The 17,850-nt window shown below is 40.6% G+C and overlaps 1 protein-coding gene and 1 long non-coding RNA gene across 3 annotated transcripts; both read right to left on the bottom strand.

Moving 5' to 3' along the window:
* Positions 1-374: 374 nt before the first annotated feature.
* Positions 375-3,832, bottom strand: LOC136177267 (uncharacterized). Its single transcript, XR_010664894.1, has 2 exons — positions 2,720-3,832; positions 375-2,638 (listed from the first exon to the last, which is right to left on the bottom strand). It is a non-coding gene; the product is annotated as an uncharacterized lncRNA (long non-coding RNA).
* Positions 3,833-6,469: 2,637 nt separating this feature from the next.
* On the bottom strand, positions 6,470-16,605 carry sncgb (synuclein, gamma b (breast cancer-specific protein 1)). Of its 2 annotated transcripts, XM_065949396.1 has the most exons (6): positions 16,238-16,605; positions 12,845-12,874; positions 10,946-11,076; positions 9,925-9,942; positions 8,991-9,032; positions 6,470-8,789 (listed from the first exon to the last, which is right to left on the bottom strand). In XM_065949396.1, the coding sequence occupies exons 1-6, from the start codon at positions 16,356-16,358 to the stop codon at positions 8,781-8,783; spliced, it is 351 nt and encodes a 116-aa protein (XP_065805468.1). In that variant the 5' UTR covers positions 16,359-16,605; the 3' UTR covers positions 6,470-8,780. The 2 variants fall into 2 exon arrangements, with proteins under 2 accessions (XP_065805468.1, XP_020501905.1); XM_020646249.2 differs by lacking the exon at positions 9,925-9,942 and having other exon boundaries at positions 16,238-16,596.
* Between the last annotated feature and the right edge of the window lie 1,245 nt (positions 16,606-17,850).

The raw sequence follows: 17,850 nt of genomic DNA, 5'->3' as shown, positions 1-17,850 counted from the left end.
GGCTGGATATACCGGTACTTGTGAACTTGTGTCATTTCCATATGTAGGCCTGTGTGCATATTGGTATTACAAAATATGGGACTATAGAAGTTTGTTTGCTTCTTTTGCTTTGGATTGAGCTGTGCTAGTTATTTTCTTTTTTTAATTTGTTGCTTCTTTTAGTCTTTATGCTATATGCTAGGCTAGGCCAACCGTGACCCAGCTCTATCTGCACAGCACACACAGACTTGAAATGGCTTTTCAGTATTTTCTGTCTTACTCTTGGTACGAAACCAAAGAGGAAAAGTCATCAAGGGCTTATAGTTCACTTTAACACTATAGCAGGTAAATCTGACACAGTTTCACATCTTGTTCAAAACTCTTGACACAGGTGCTGGATTTCAACAAAATCTTTTATTTCACTGGTACTGTTTATAAAATCAGCAAATCTGCTTTGATGCCAACTTAAACATGGTGTGCGATTTGTCTTTGTGTGGGATTTTGTGATTTGGTGTAGAAGTGTGTGTTTAAGTTTAAGTGTGGTGTCGTGTAGAGTCTGTGTGTGTGTGTGAATGTCAGATTGCTTGATAAGGCAACATGCAGTCATCAGTTTCCATTGGCCTCAAAGTAAAAACACACAAACCTGATCCAGACACAAACAAACACACACACACACACACACACACACACACACTTTGCTGGCTTAACAGGTTCTATGTTACCACGCACATATATATATAACACACACATAAAGTGCTTACAGACACACACACTGATGCCGGGCAGACAAGCAGTGAGAGATGCGACAGGAGAAGGAAGTCCTCTGATTGGCTGACACAGTTGATAGGTGGGAGCTTCAGAACGGCGAGGCTTCAGACTAAGTAAAGTGAATTCAACTACCCTTAAAAAAACAACTACATATCCCAGAATTCAAGCTGGACACAGAACTACATATAAAGCTGATATATGCTGAAACCTAAACCTTCATTCTGCTCTCTAAGCGGACTGAATTGAGGTTTTTCATCACAGTAATCTAAACAACCTGCTCGTTTCTCTCGGTGGCATGCACACAAAGACTAAAAAGCAACAACACAATAACAAGAGGTATCTGTATCAGCTGCAAGCGTCTCATCCTTGATTTAAGCTTTTGAAACCTAGTTTTCCCTTTAAGTTCCATGCAAATAGCTTTGAATAAAAAAAAGACGACGTATTTCATCTTGTCAAACATAAACATATGCCATATGAGACCGTTTTAATTCCTCATTAACCCTTGACATTCCTGTATTCAAATACAGGATTTACTGTTCCTCATTTTAAAGTAATTTGAAGTATTTAACGTATATAACGTCAGAGATCCAGCATGATTTTCTTTGTATTATTTCAATTCTATATTTGATTTCGAAATACAGTTTTATTATTTGTAACAGAGGTTTACATGTTTTCCCTCAAGACAGCATGGGACATTTTTTTAATGCTCTCTACGCTAGGTGGGGGAAGACTTTCCATGAGCCAATCAGAATTTAGGAAACAATATCTTGTTGTTTGCAGGGGGGGGAGCTCCTGTCAATGAAATCTAACCAAAGCAATATTCATTGACTGTTTAACCCGATAATGCAAAGCTCACTTGTTCCGTTTACTCACTCTAAAAATATTGACTGTTACAGAGGCATTCTTTAAAAGTACAAGACTGCATAACACCACATGGAACAACTGCTCTTACCTTCTCGTGCATCACTAAACACAAACCATATTGTTGCTCAAACGGCTGAGAAAGATGAGCGCAGTGTATTGCTTCCTGGTTAATGACACTGTTATAACCCTGTTTCTAATAAATGCCGACGCCAAACACACACTAAGCTACACAAAGCTACACAAAACAGCCGCTACTCTATTGTTACAACACGAGACGAGTCATTCCACACACATGTGCATGCAGGCTATTGTAGCTTACTAACTACTGCACACACACAACAGAATGAGACCTGTCTTTAACGCCTCTGGAGATTTAGTTTATACGTCATCAGCTACACATGCACACACACCCACACACACACATACACACACACATACACTCAAATATATATATATATATAAGCTATCATGGAGAAAAGGCATAAAAAGAGAAGATTGCACACACCCTCACACACCCTGCCTCAGTCACACAGTGAGTCATTGTTGTGGTTGCCCAGTGTGTGCGTCTGTGCTGGCTTCAACTGTATGTACTGTATGTGTGGAATGAAGGTGTATCACTTTTTTGTGTGTGTGTGTGTGTGTTTGTGCGTGCACTGTGTGTTTGCGTGGGAGGAGTCCCTAAAGGTTGTTAGGCAAGTGGGGGGTGGGGGCGGTAACAACACAAGGACCACACTAACACACGGGTGAGGCAAGGGTGAGACAGGCAGTGAAAGAAAACAGCTACAGGCTGAAGAAAGGGGAGAGGATAGGTGATGGGAGGGAGCATCACGAAGGGTGAGGCAGAGTAGGTGCAGGTAGGAAGGCGGGGCTCAGGTGCGGCATCTGGAAGAGTCTGTTTGAGTTGATTTTGTTTCTGTAAAGTCACAAAAAAATATGTCGGACATCTGGAGTCTGGTACAGCGAGGCGAGGGGAGCGAGGGGCCGTCGGAGAGAACGGTAAGGGAGGTCCTGGAGATGACTAATAACCCTGTGTAGAAGGAAGAAAAAAACTTGATTAAAGTAGAATGACTTCTAAGGCCTTTAAGTGTTAAAATCATTTCCAACTTACTGGCAACATTGTGCAGGCAGCATGCAGGTAATGCCCTCTTTCTGTTTAAACCCAGAACAACCCTTGACCTATGAGCCCACAATGCTCTTTCCAATAGGCACCTCATATACAGGCTCCTCCTATCAGGGAAACACAGATCAGACACAAACAACAATACGTAAGACCAACAGCAGCACGTACCGACAAAACAAGACAGAAGCAAAGCATACAAAAAGCACAGTCAAAGTAAAGAATAAACACAGAAGACACAGAAAATCTGTTACGGAGCGATGAAGGGCATGACACAAACATTAGCCCAGATGACAGGCCATCTAACAGCAACAGATGATTATCAGGGGAGTTCATTCAAAGAGGAAAATATACCAGAAAATATAGCAGGCTTCATTTAAGAGTTTAAATCATGGACTGTATGCAATCTACAATATCCAGGATTGAAATGAATAACTGATTATCTAATTATAATTTTATATATTAAAACACCATAAAGTGCAAATAAGTAACAACAGCAGACATTACAAATACAGTGATGTGAATCAAGATTGTTTACCAACTGTACGAACTGGTAATAACAGTTAAACCTAAAAGACATCACTTTAAGCTCTAGGAAATTACTCTATTTCATTCATTCATTCATTACTCTATTTCATTCATCTACCTGCCTAGGGACAACAGATGGAAACTAGCACTTCTGCTATAATCTGGCATTTTTACATCTGTAATTGTTACAGCTGTTCATTAATATGCACTGTCTCTAACAAATAAATAATTAAATGAATAAAATGAATTTAAAGACCAAATAAATGGTTCCAAATAAACAAGAGCTGGCAAAGAAGAGCAGAAGGTGTGTTCATTTAAATGTTACACAAACTGTTTGATGTGGCAAGAGCTTGATCTAGTGGTCTAGTGGTTGACCTTCCACATTTTTTATTTCTTTTTTTTTATTTAAAAATTTCAGGCTCAACTTAAATAACTTTTACTGATTCTGCCAACTGTTGTGTTTTAAGGAAAAATTTTTAGCCATAAAAAATGACTATCATGGTTGTCTTTTGGTCTCCCTGTGGGAAGCTTAACTTAGCCCTTAACCCTTAGCCCTTCATCACTGTTGCCGTGGTAACTGACCTGGTTGACCATTCCGGTCGACGCGCCGACGTGTGCTGTACTGGATGGATACCTAAAGGAATAATATAACATGTTACACACATTTGCTTTTTTGCTGAGTCATTGTATGAGAAGGTGTTTTCTGTTGATTAAACTCAAGCTCGGTGGTGTTTAGCTTAGCTTTGGATAAAGACTGGATGATGCTGTGCTAATAAATATTGAATAACTTTAAAAGTACAAAACAATAAATGTTTACAATAGTTGCTTAGTGACGATCTGGAGTCTCATTGTTATCACCAGGCAGATTAACATTTAACAGATATCACTTGAATAAGTGATTTGCAAAGATCTGTAACTAAGAGTAGACTTTCATCTGGATAAAGACCGCCTTCAAAAATAAAATAGTTAATAGTTAATAGTTAATAATTTACAATAGTTGCTTAGTGACGATCTGGAGTCTCATTGTTATCACCAGGCAGTTCAGCAGAAATGCTACATGGCTGGATATACCGGTACTTGTGAACTTGTGTCGTTTCCATATGTAGGCCTGTGTGCATATTGGTATTACAAAATATGGGACTATAGAAGTTTGTTTGCTTCTTTTGCTTTGGATTGAGCTGTGCTAGTTATTTTCTTTTTTTAATTTGTTGCTTCTTTTAGTCTTTATGCTATATGCTAGGCTAGGCCAACCGTGACCCAGCTCTATCTGCACAGCACACACAGACTTGAAATGGCTTTTCAGTATTTTCTGTCTTACTCTTGGTATGAAACCAAAGAGGAAAAGTCATCAAGGGCTTATAGTTCACTTTAACACTATAGCAGGTAAATCTGACAGTTTCACATCTTGTTCAAAAATCTTGACACAGGTGCTGGATTTCAACAAAATCTTTTATTTCACTGGTACTGTTTATAAAATCAGCAAATCTGCTTTGATGCCAACTTAAACATGGTGTGCGATTTGTCTTTGTGTGGGATTTTGTGATTTGGTGTAGAAGTGTGTAGTAAGTAGTAAGTTCCATGCAAGTAGCTTTGAATAAAAAAAAGACGACGTATTTCATCTTGTCAAACATAAACATATGCCATATGAGACCGTTTTAATTCCTCATTAACCCTTGACATTCCTGTATTCAAATACATGATTTACTGTTCCTCATTTTAAAGTCATTTGAAGTATTTAACGTATATAACGTCAGAGATCCAGCATGATTTTCTTTGTATTATTTCAATTCTATATTTGATTTCGAAATACAGTTTTATTATTTGTAACAGAGGTTTACATGTTTTCCCTCAAGACAGCACAGGACATTTTTTTAATGCTCTCTACGCTAGGTGGGGGAAGACTTTCCATGAGCCAATCAGAATTTAGGAAACAATATCTTGTTGTTTGCAGGGGGGGGGGAGCTCCTGTCAATGAGCAACTCTTATCATTGGAGATTCAATCACCAGGAATGTCCGCTTCTTTAATGCCACCACACACTGTCTTCCCGGCGCCACTGTCCCCGTAGTCTTAGACAAACTCCTCAGTCTTCTGCCTTCACTCCCACTCTCAATTAAGAGAGTCGTTGTACACATGGGCACAAACGACTCTTCCCGGCGGCAATCTGAGTGCACCAAAAAGGATTTTAATCTCCTTTTTAACATTTTAAAGAACTGTGGAAAATCAGTTTTTATCTCTGGATCCATTCCAACCTTTGATCGTGGTCCTGAGCGTTTTAGCCGTATCCTCTCCCTGCACACCTGGCTCCAGCACGCTTGCAAATCACATAACCTAGATTTTATTGACAATTTTAACCTGTTCTGGAACCATGCTACACTTTTTAAAAGCGACGGGATTCATCCAAATCCGTTGGGCAGTCAAATGTTGTCCACTAATATCCAGCACGCTGTCCAGTCCTCAACACCTGTATGACATCCATCTGAGCAGAACACCCACTTCCAATCCCCTCTCACCTGTTTCACCTCAGAACAATCTACTCACAGCAAGCCCCTCCCCTACTCCTCACACCTGGTGTCACTCTTTTTCTCCTTCTTCTCTGTCCTCCAATAACTGTCATACACTCTCTACTGTCACAGAGTCATTGTATGAGAAGGTGTTTTCTGTTGATTAAACTCAAGCTCGGTGGTGTTTAGCTTAGCTTTGGATAAAGACTGGATGATGCTGTGCTAATAAATATTGAATAACTTTAAAAGTACAAAACAATAAATGTTTACAATAGTTGCTTAGTGACAATCTGGAGTCTCATTGTTATCACCAGGCAGTTCAGCAGAAATGTTACATGGCTGGATATACCGGTACTTGTGAACTTGTGTCGTTTCCGTATGTAGGCCTGTGTGCATATTGGTATTACAAAATATGGGACTATAGAAGTTTGTTTGCTTCTTTTGCTTTGGATTGAGCTGTGCTAGTTATTTTCTTTTTTTAATTTGTTGCTTCTTTTAGTCTTTATGCTATATGCTAGGCTAGGCCAACCGTGACCCAGCTCTATCTGCACAGCACACACAGACTTGAAATGGCTTTTCAGTATTTTCTGTCTTACTCTTGGTACGAAACCAAAGAGGAAAAGTCATCAAGGGCTTATAGTTCACTTTAACACTATAGCAGGTAAATCTGACACAGTTTCACATCTTGTTCAAAAATCTTGACACAGGTGCTGGATTTCAACAAAATCTTTTATTTCACTGGTACTGTTTATAAAATCAGCAAATCTGCTTTGATGCCAACTTAAACATGGTGTGCGATTTGTCTTTGTGTGGGATTTTGTGATTTGGTGTAGAAGTGTGTGTTTAAGTTTAAGTGTGGTGTCGTGTAGAGTCTGTGTGTGTGTGTGAATGTCAGATTGCTTGATAAGGCAACATGCAGTCATCAGTTTCCATTGGCCTCAAAGTAAAAACACACAAACCTGATCCAGACACAAACAAACACACACACACACACACACACTTTGCTGGCTTAACAGGTTCTATGTTACCACGCACATATATATATAACACACACATAAAGTGCTTACAGACACACACACTGATGCCGGGCAGACAAGCAGTGAGAGATGCGACAGGAGAAGGAAGTCCTCTGATTGGCTGACACAGTTGATAGGTGGGAGCTTCAGAACGGCGAGGCTTCAGACTAAGTAAAGTGAATTCAACTACCCTTAAAAAAACAACTACATATCCCAGAATTCAAGCTGGACACAGAACTACATATAAAGCTGATATATGCTGAAACCTAAACCTTCATTCTGCTCTCTAAGCGGACTGAATTGAGGTTTTCATCACAGTAATCTAAACAACCTGCTCGTTTCTCTCGGTGGCATGCACACAAAGACTAAAAAGCAACAACACAATAACAAGAGGTATCTGTATCAGCTGCAAGCGTCTCATCCTTGATTTAAGCTTTTGAAACCTAGTTTTCCCTTTAAGTTCCATGCAAATAGCTTTGAATAAAAAAAAGACGACGTATTTCATCTTGTCAAACATAAACATATGCCATATGAGACCGTTTTAATTCCTCATTAACCCTTGACATTCCTGTATTCAAATACAGGATTTACTGTTCCTCATTTTAAAAGTAATTTGAAGTATTTAACGTATATAACGTCAGAGATCCAGCATGATTTTCTTTGTATTATTTCAATTCTATATTTGATTTCGAAATACAGTTTTATTATTTGTAACAGAGGTTTACATGTTTTCCCTCAAGACAGCATGGGACATTTTTTTAATGCTCTCTACGCTAGGTGGGGGAAGACTTTCCATGAGCCAATCAGAATTTAGGAAACAATATCTTGTTGTTTGCAGGGGGGGGGAGCTCCTGTCAATGAAATCTAACCAAAGCAATATTCATTGACTGTTTAACCCGATAATGCAAAGCTCACTTGTTCCGTTTACTCACTCTAAAAATATTGACTGTTACAGAGGCATTCTTTAAAAGTACAAGACTGCATAACACCACATGGAACAACTGCTCTTACCTTCTCGTGCATCACTAAACACAAACCATATTGTTGCTCAAACGGCTGAGAAAGATGAGCGCAGTGTATTGCTTCCTGGTTAATGACACTGTTATAACCCTGTTTCTAATAAATGCCGACGCCAAACACACACTAAGCTACACAAAGCTACACAAAACAGCCGCTACTCTATTGTTACAACACGAGACGAGTCATTCCACACACATGTGCATGCAGGCTATTGTAGCTTACTAACTACTGCACACACACAACAGAATGAGACCTGTCTTTAACGCCTCTGGAGATTTAGTTTATACGTCATCAGCTACACATGCAAACACACGCACACACACGCACACACACTCACATACACACACACACGCACACACACACACACACACACATACACTCAAATATATATATATATATATATATATAAGCTATCATGGAGAAAAGGCATAAAAAGAGAAGATTGCACACACCCTCACACACCCTGCCTCAGTCACACAGTGAGTCATTGTTGTGGTTGCCCAGTGTGTGTGTCTGTGCTGGCTTCAACTGTATGTACTGTATGTGTGTGTTTAATGTATGTGTGGAATGAAGGTGTATCACTTTTTTGTGTGTGTGTGTGTGTGTGTTTGTGCGTGCACTGTGTGTTTGCGTGGGAGGAGTCCCTAAAGGTTGTTAGGCAAGTGGGGGGTGGGGGCGGTAACAACACAAGGACCACACTAACACACGGGTGAGGCAAGGGTGAGACAGGCAGTGAAAGAAAACAGAGCTACAGGCTGCAGAAAGGGGAGAGGATAGGTGATGGGAGGGAGCATCACGAAGGGTGAGGCAGAGTAGGTGCAGGTAGGAAGGCGGGGCTCAGGTGCGGCATCTGGAAGAGTCTGTTTGAGTTGATTTTGGTTCTGTAAAGTCACAAAAAAATATGTCGGACATCTGGAGTCTGGTACAGCGAGGCGAGGGGAGCGAGGGGCCGTCGGAGAGAACGGTAAGGGAGGTCCTGGAGATGACTAATAACCCTGTGTAGAAGGAAGAAAAAAACTTGATTAAAGTAGAATGACTTCTAAGGCCTTTAAGTGTTAAAATCGTTTCCAACTTTCAAAAAAAAAAACATTGACATAATCGTTTCACTTAACCAAAAGTTTCACAAAATAATTTGATTTGACTGAGGTGCTGCGGCTCTGATTTAACCTCAGCAGCACTCAAATGTGTTTCCTTACCTCTCCTCCCTCCCCACCCTGCTCCATCCCTCCATATTCTCCCTGCAGGAAGAACAAAATAAGAGAGAAAATGAATCCGACATTAAAGTGAGGTGGAGTTTTCTGAGAGGATGAAAGGATGGGGTAATAGCAGGGCAGAGGGCCTCAAGCACCAATGGCCATCTAGCGTTCGTTTTCCTCCGTCTCTGACATAATAAAGCAGTTAAGCCTACAAAGAACATGCTGTCCGGATGACTCCACTCTTATTATCATGCTTAAACTATTCCCTGCAGGATCAGTTAGAAGTTTAGAGATGTACAGCTTGTGAGAAGGAAATAGTAAAAACTTTAACTGCCTGTTTGAAGGTTCTCTGGACTCGTTCAGGCTGAGCGATGCATGACTCTACATCTATGCATGCCATCAATATACTCAAATTGCTTATCTGGCGTGCTGGAGATGTGGCTCTAAAGCTACAGAGGGGCTGCATGGTTAGAAATGTAGAGTTTTAGTATCACTATTGCTTAAATCAGTAAACGTCAGAGAGGTTAGAGGAAAAGGTTGGCTATATATATTCATAGTAGGATACTTAAAAATTGCTAACAAAGACGTAGCTTTAGGTTCGCAATTTTTTTATTTAATCAACACAGCTTCCATTTTTTCCTCCTTCTCTTGATGCTTACTACGTTGGTTAAGCTAATTAGCTAATTTACACTTTGTCACCAGTATGTTAGTTACACCTGTACTGTATATAATGTAATCCAACATTCCTGTAATAAGTCCAACCATAAGCATGACTGTACTGCAGGACTATTGCAGGTTCATTGGATCAGGTTGTACAGGTTTGTTTAATTTACTGGCAACATTGTGCAGGCAGCATGCAGGTAATGCCCTCTTTCTGTTTAAACCCAGAACAACCCTTGACCTATGAGCCCACAATGCTCTTTCCAATAGGCACCTCATATACAGGCTCCTCCTATCAGGGAAACACAGATCAGACACAAACAACAATACGTAAGACCAACAGCAGCACGTACCGACAAAACAAGACAGAAGCAAAGCGTACAAAAAGCACAGTCAAAGTAAAGAATAAACACAGAAGACACAGAAAATCTGTTACAGAGCGATGAAGGGCATGACACAAACATTAGCCCAGATGACAGGCCATCTAACAGCAACAGATGATTATCAGGGGAGTTCATTCAAAGAGGAAAATATACCAGAAAATATAGCAGGCTTCATTTAAGAGTTTAAATCATGGACTGTATGCAATCTACAATATCCAGGATTGAAATGAATAACTGATTATCTAATTATAATTTTATATATTAAAACACCATAAAGTGCAAATAAGTAACAACAGCAGACATTATAAATACAGTGATGTGAATCAAGATTGTTTACCAACTGTACGAACTGGTAATAACAGTTAAACCTAAAAGACATCACTTTAAGCTCTAGGAAATTACTCTATTTCATTCATTCATTCATTACTCTATTTCATTCATCTACCTGCCTAGGGACAACAGATGGAAACTAGCACTTCTGCTATAATCTGGCATTTTTTCATCTGTAATTGTTACAGCTGTTCATTAATATGCACTGTCTCTAACAAATAAATAATTAAATGAATAAAATGAATTTAAAGACCAAATAAATGGTTCCAAATAAACAAGAGCTGGCAAAGAAGAGCAGAAGGTGTGTTCATTTAAATGTTACACAAACTGTTTGATGTGGCAAATATGGGGAAAGAGCTCGATCTAGTGGTTGACCTTCCACATTTTTTATTTATTTTTTTTAATTTAAAAATTTCAGGCTCAACTTAAATAACTTTTACTGATTCTGCCAACTGTTGTGTTTTAAGGACAATTTTTTAGCCATAAAAAATGACTATCATGGTTGTCTTTTGGTCTCCCTGTGGGAAGCTTAACTTAGCCCTTAACCCTTAGCCCTTCATCACTGTTGCCGTGGTAACTGACCTGGTTGACCATTCCGGTCGACGCGCCGACATTCTCGAGCCCCTCTCCGGATGCTTGTGAAACTTCGTTGGCTGCACCCACCGCCGTGTCTCCGACGATGTTGGCCTGGTCCACGCCGGTCCTGTTGGCGACTGACGTGTAGAGTGAAGGACGGTTAGTGGCACTTTTACACACTCAAAAAAAACCCCACACACACATGTTGTCCTAATTGACAGATACGTTTGTACGACGTCATGTCCTCTTTGCGGATTTTATTTACTATGAATGTTCCAGAAGCAGTCCTTGACCAGTAGGTAGAAGCACTACTAAATTTAGACAACTTTAATTCCATATTTTTGCTATTCATTGTCTGTTTTTAGTTAAAGAGAAGCAATACAACCATTTTTGTGAGATAAGCTTCATTTAAACTACTTACAACCTGGAACACAACAGTTTTACTTCATAACAGCATTTGAGCTTCCCACACTAAACATGACCTCAGAGAGGAAAATACCCTCTGTGTGAATTTGATCAATTAAACCTAAACCACAACAATGTTTCTGTAGCCAGTTGTTTCATATATCCTCAAGGATTTAACTAAATGTTTTATGTCTTTTGCTTTTTTTTCTTCAGAGAATCAACACATGCAAACTTTTCTTTTTTTTAAATGTACACGTAAGAAAATGTATGCTCATTGATAAATCTCACATTTTGTCATTTGGAAGTACGTTTTCTTGATTAGTGTGGTGCCTCTTTTTTTGCAATTAGCCACAGTGTGCTTGCTCCCTGAGGCCCATGTGTTGAAATAATAATAATTTATACTTTATTAATCCTGTGAGGGGAAATTCATTTTTTACATGCTACACAAACATAGGCTGAAATACAAACACATGCACAAACAGGACGGACATGCACTAATGGAGAGGTCTCAGAGTGGGGGGGGGGCTGCGCACAGTGGGCTGGGCTGGTGAGAGGGTTGGGGGCCTTGCTCAGGGGCACCTCGGCAGTGCTCAGGAGGTGGACTGACACATCTCCAGCTACCAGGCCAATTTCTGGGCTTGGTCTGTGCTGGGACTTGAACTGGCAACCCTTTGATTCCCAAACCAAGTCCCTACAGACTGAGCTACTGCCGCCCCACCTACTTTTATTGGTGGGTGAGGAGAACCCATAGACTGTAAATAATAATCGACAGACCCTGAGTGAAGTCACCCATCGGTAACGCAAAGGGGCTGTCGACATGCTAGAAATGCTGTCTCATCCTAACTTTCAGTAAACCAACTGACAGGGCGGCAAGAGTTGGAGCTGAGGTGGGTCTTGAGGCTCCTTAGAAACAGCTACAACGTGCCCCCCCCCCCCCGTCAGTCAGGCCTGTTACGCGCCTCATTGTGAATAATGCTTAACCTCATCAAATATAAACGGATTAGTTATCAAAAAATTCACCCTCTGTACAGCGTGTGGTGATAAACACATGAGCTTATCATACCAATTTCATTTTTTTTTAACCTTCTTCCTTTAAATCAGGCTTTTTTGAATGGGTGTGTATGTGACTTCTGGTGCTTCTGCAGCCAGCCTCAATCGGACACTAGACGAACTGCGAGATTTTGCACTTCCGCTTTGGCTTCATTTCTCAACACCAGAGTTTGCGGCTTGGGAGAACCACTGTTGTAGTGGATTTTTTCTTTCTTCAGAAAAAACGTAATAAAAGAGTAGCCACCATATACTTTATGTACTGTCGATGAACATTTTTCCTGGCAAAAAGATGTGTCAGTATTCAGGAACAAAACACATGTGAGATCACCTTTCTTTCTTAAAATACAGACTACTGGTGGGAAATATTTACAAAAAAGAATTTTCCTGCGTCAAGTGTTGGCAAAAATGTTTACATGAGTGAAGCATGGGCGAGCAAAAAGCTTTTCTTACCTGTGTTTACTCCCTCCTTTGTCTTATTGCCTGAAAATCAAACAGAGATCACAATCAAATTCAATAATGAAAAATAAAATAATTATTGGATTTATTCCATTAAAAAAATCAGTTCAAGTGATGAAACATATATATATTCTTAGTTTTGATAACATTTCTTAGCAGCTGTTGAACCCATCACTAAGACTTAATATGCCTTCTGAGCATGTCAGGCTAGATATTCATTCATTGCTCTTCTAAAAATACATTTAAAGACTGATGTGTTTCCCTGCTGAATTTGCCCTTTTTCGTGTCATTGGGTTGCTTCATTTATGGTGATCTTTATCTTTCACTCTTGCAAACTAATTGTCTGTATGTATGATCTCTTGAAACCTCAGCTGAGTTGATATTCATGGTTTATGAACATACTTTTAATTAGAAACATGCTATGAACAGCAGCACCTTGCTATTTCCCCCTTTGCTCAGAAACACTGTGCTCATTTCAGTATGATCCCAAGCAGATTAAATTGTGGTTATATAATCTGGCAGATTGAGGGGATAGAAATAGAGAAATATCTGTCCTAAAAAGATGAATTGGAATAATGGTGGGAAGGTATAAACTAAGGGAGGAAAGGAAGAAAAAAAACCCGCAGAATCACACGAGCTCTTGCACATTAACTGTTCTCTTTTTGCTCATTGACACAGATGCTGCCCTCGTGCATCCAACCATCCCTGCTCTGTCTCCTGTTCTCCTCCATCTTTCTGCACGCTCCCTGTGCTACATGAGCCACGTGCCTGAGTACTGAGCAGTACTGCAGTACAGCCCAACACACACACACACACACACACACACACACACACACACACACACACACAATGCAATGACACAGCTTCTCTCTCCCAGTCAGCAGAGGGAGCCCCTGGGTGTCACTTACAATATCTGTACAGGAGCCGGTGCTTATCTGCCTCTGTCGACATCACACAGATAAAACCGTACCTATGAAAGTTTATTTTTCTGATTGATCTCTCAGCTTTGCTTTTAGATGTTAATTTAAAAAAGGATTTGTGCAGATGCAATTCCAGGTGTTGCACACGATGATGCCAAGCATTTAGAAGAAAAAAAAGAAGAAGCAATCTTTTAAAATAATCCTGTCCATAAATGATAGTCCAGATCCAAAGCTTGCCTCAATAAATCAAGGTTGTGTGGATTATAGTTTTTGAATGCCTTTTACTATTATAAATTAATAATAATTAAACATGCAAATAGGCTTTGGTCCCTTATTCTAGAGGAGGATTTGTGCTTTAGCACTTATTTAATGAAAAAATCATATCTATGAGGTTATTCGATGTGTTTGCAGCTACATGAAACATTTAAATAATGTACAAAAACATTATTGTGTGTGGACACGGACACACTATCTACAGCTGTGTAGGAGTGGTAAAAAGCAAAGATCTGTCTTATACACAAAGAATGATAATAAACTAAAGCTTTGTAAGTTATAACAGGATGAGAGGGACCAAAAGAGAACTGCCAAGCACACATCCTTTTTTAGGAAAACATGTAATGTTAATGCAGGTAATCATCTTTTCGATTAACTGTTTTAAGGGGCGTTTTCAGGCTCAAAATTCATTCACAAAAATTGTGCAGTTACATTTTCCAATCCTAATCAATCAATTCTAATAACCAGAAAAAATACCCCTGTAAAAAAACCCAGTGATGGAAATATACAACTATATTCTGTTAACTAAGCTGTTAAAATGAATCTTAAAATGTGTTATTTGGAGCTGTTTTGTTGCTGCTTTTGTCCAGTGACTGTGTTGTGTTTGTTATATTTTAATCCCAGATCACATCATGCTGTCTTTCCAGGCTTGACCTGTTGGTGAGAGTGGGCCTTCAGACCACCATATACCCACATTTACATCCTGACGTCTGCACTTTGCTGCAGGCAGATACAGTGTTTTATCAGAGCTATCGACCCTCCTCACTTCAGTGATCACATCCCCCTCTCCTTCCCATTCTCTACCTCCTCCTGTGCTGTACTCATTCTTTTTTCTCTCTTTCCCTTTTCTCTCTGTGTATCAGTCTACTTGTACCCCCTCCCCTCTCCTCTTTACCTGAGTCTTAACCCTCCATCTCCATCACCCCTCCATCACGTCAACTCTCTCTCCCTCTCTTTCTGTCCCTCCATCTGTTCATCCACAGGACCAGAAGCTCAAAGCCTTTACTGACATAACCTCCCCCCTTGTCTCTTCTTTCTCTGCCCCCCCCCCCCCCCCCCATGCATCCATCCATCCTTCCTCCTTTCTGGGATGGGTGGTGGGGGTGGTATTTTCATAACTGTAGGGGAGGAAGATGGTTAGTCATCAAAGCAGCACACACTGTCGGGCAAGATCCTGCACACGCACATCCACGTACTTGCCTGAACACAACGACAGGCTGAGGGTGAATAGGAGGGGGGTCTGATGATAGCAAATTGCTGCAATGCTCAAATGATCCTTGCTCCGTCTTCTTCACCTTCCTCCCCTCTTAGTCCCCCAGTCTCCTGATACTGACCCCTTGATTTTTTAAATACTAAATATCTCCTACAAGATAGAGATTTTCAAGCTGGACTGCTGGAAGGCAACGACAAGACTTCCACTTCGCTAACTCCTCACCCACCCTCCTTCTTTCATCCCCCCCCCCCCCCCCCCCTCCCCCTCCCCTTCCCTTTCTAGCGGCCCTAAAAGCCTGCTACTCGGGGTAACCTTGAGATGTGACGCATTAGCTGCTCCAGCTAACATAAGAGTACACAAAAGAACAGCATGTTCAAAAAGCCTCTAATGCATTTTTAAAATGTACAAATTCCTATTTTCTGGCTATTTTCAAAAGGTCTGTTCTCAATTTCTTATATTTGAATTGATGCATTATTTTTGAAGTATCTGTGAGAAGAATTAAATGGTGGTCCTGTAAATATAGGTCAGCTTCTTTATTTTTAAAAAGGTTGAGGACAATTTGGCTACATTGAGTCGATCCCAAGACGTCACTCTGCAAACTGCTACACGATGTGAAAAAATAGGCCAGGTGCTAAAATCATGGGGCTGCGCCATCACAAGATCCTGCAGAAATCTCCTCTCCTCCTCTTCTCTTCTCCTTTTTTATTACCAATGACAGATGAAATTTAACTTTTGCTTCTTCTGTCTACTCCTTCAATCTTTCAGACCCCCCACCCTCTGCCCTGCACCAGTCCTGCAGCAATACCCTTCCTCCCCCTCCTCTTCCTCTGCTTCTGTCACTTCTCACAAGGGTCCCAGACGTGGACACCCATGGGACCCCACCTCAAAAACAGATGATGCAAAAAAAAAAAACCCAGCTCCATCCAAACTAACCTTATTTTCTGCTACTCAGTGCAGCTCCATAAATAAGATGTTACATACCTACATACATCACCCCTTCCTTGGTCTTGGCTGCTGCCTCCTCCATGCCAGCTTTGGTCTTCTCTGCAGCGGCCACCACCCCCTCCTTGGCCATGGAGAACCCCTTCATCAGTACATCCATTTTGGGCGACGAATCTGCTCCCCTGCTCCAAACGGGCCTGGCTGACTGGCTTTGCTGGTGCTTACAGTGAGCGTGTGGAAGAGATGATGTGAGATGACTGTGCGTGTCCGTGTGAGTATGCGTGGGTGAAAGTGTGTGTGTGAGACGGTGGCTCCTCCTCCCTTTGGTGCTACAACAGAGGACTGAGAGAACCGCACAGCAGGGCTACAGCACGCAGACTGAGAGCAAGAGGGGGGGGAGGAAACAGCCGGTATGCACGAGATGGAGAGAAGGGGAGGAGGAGGAGGAGTGACGACCGGATGCTGCAGCATTTTCAAGTTATGCTGCAATCCCGCGCCTCGACCACGCCTCCATCCCTCATCCATCTTTCTCCAGATGATTCTCACTCATGCTCGACTCAGCCCTCTGGCTCGCGCCCTGCATATTTTGATTGACAGGCTGCTTTGGACACACCTTTCTGGATGCTGAGCTTGTGCTAGATGTTACATAATCAGTAGAGCATCAGAGCTTGAGCAAAAAGGATTTTTTTTCTGACATCATATGCCTTGTGAGATTTTTGCCACATAATCTCTGATCACAATACACAGTTAGCCCCGAAGATATGATTCATCCATGTTCAACAGTTTGTCCTTTACTATTTTCTATATATGTATGCAAAGTGTTGCTTTACGGAATCTAACTGGATTCAGAGAGACAAAGAGAGTCCCTGCAGCTATTTTTATTGTTTTGAGAGGAGACAAAATGCTTTGTCATCTCCACCTGGGTGAGTCACAACTTCCCCTCCCTCTGTTTCCTCATCATCGTCCCAATTCTTCTAGACATGCCGACTCAGCAGCACAGTAAATCTGTGGGTAGTTTTGATATGAAACCAGCTACATTTCCATTCTACCTTTTAACTAAAATGGAGGCAGGCAGAAATAAATGAATGGGGACAGAAAAGCTGCTTAAAATCTACAGTTATTGGTCCATATTCCTATAAAAGAAAGGATAGTAAAGCAATTTAATTGGAATAATGCTGTTTTGCAGAGCTGACCTGTCAGGCTTAGCAGATATCTGCTACCCTCTGGTGGTCATTAGAAGTGTGTGACAACATGACACAGCAGTACGGACATCTTTTACATACAAATGACTGTAATTGAAAAGATGTTATCTTGAAATGTATCATTTGCACAAAAATCTCAGGTTTGTCACAAGCTTTCTAAATCAAATTGCAAGTCAAGCTGCAACTCATTAAGCTTTCTGTATACTAATCATTTGAATGACACAGCATCCTGAACATCTTTGTTTTAAAGCAGTTAAAACAAGTCCTCATTGTGCCTGAATGTTTCTGCTTTTCACTTATAAGGCAAGACATAAGCAAACACATTTTCAGTCAAATCCTGATCTAAATTCTAAAAAAAATATTTTTATTTCCACCTTCACAAATCTTATTTTTATTATTATCATACTTGTACTTTTTGCTGCAACTTTGCTGTTTTGATTTTATTTCTCA

This window comes from Labrus bergylta, chromosome 21, assembly GCF_963930695.1.
Source record: "Labrus bergylta chromosome 21, fLabBer1.1, whole genome shotgun sequence".
Classification (NCBI taxonomy): domain Eukaryota; kingdom Metazoa; phylum Chordata; class Actinopteri; order Labriformes; family Labridae; genus Labrus; species Labrus bergylta.
The sequence above is the reverse complement of the archived record's forward strand: the minus strand, read 5'-3'. Positions and strand labels throughout refer to the sequence as shown.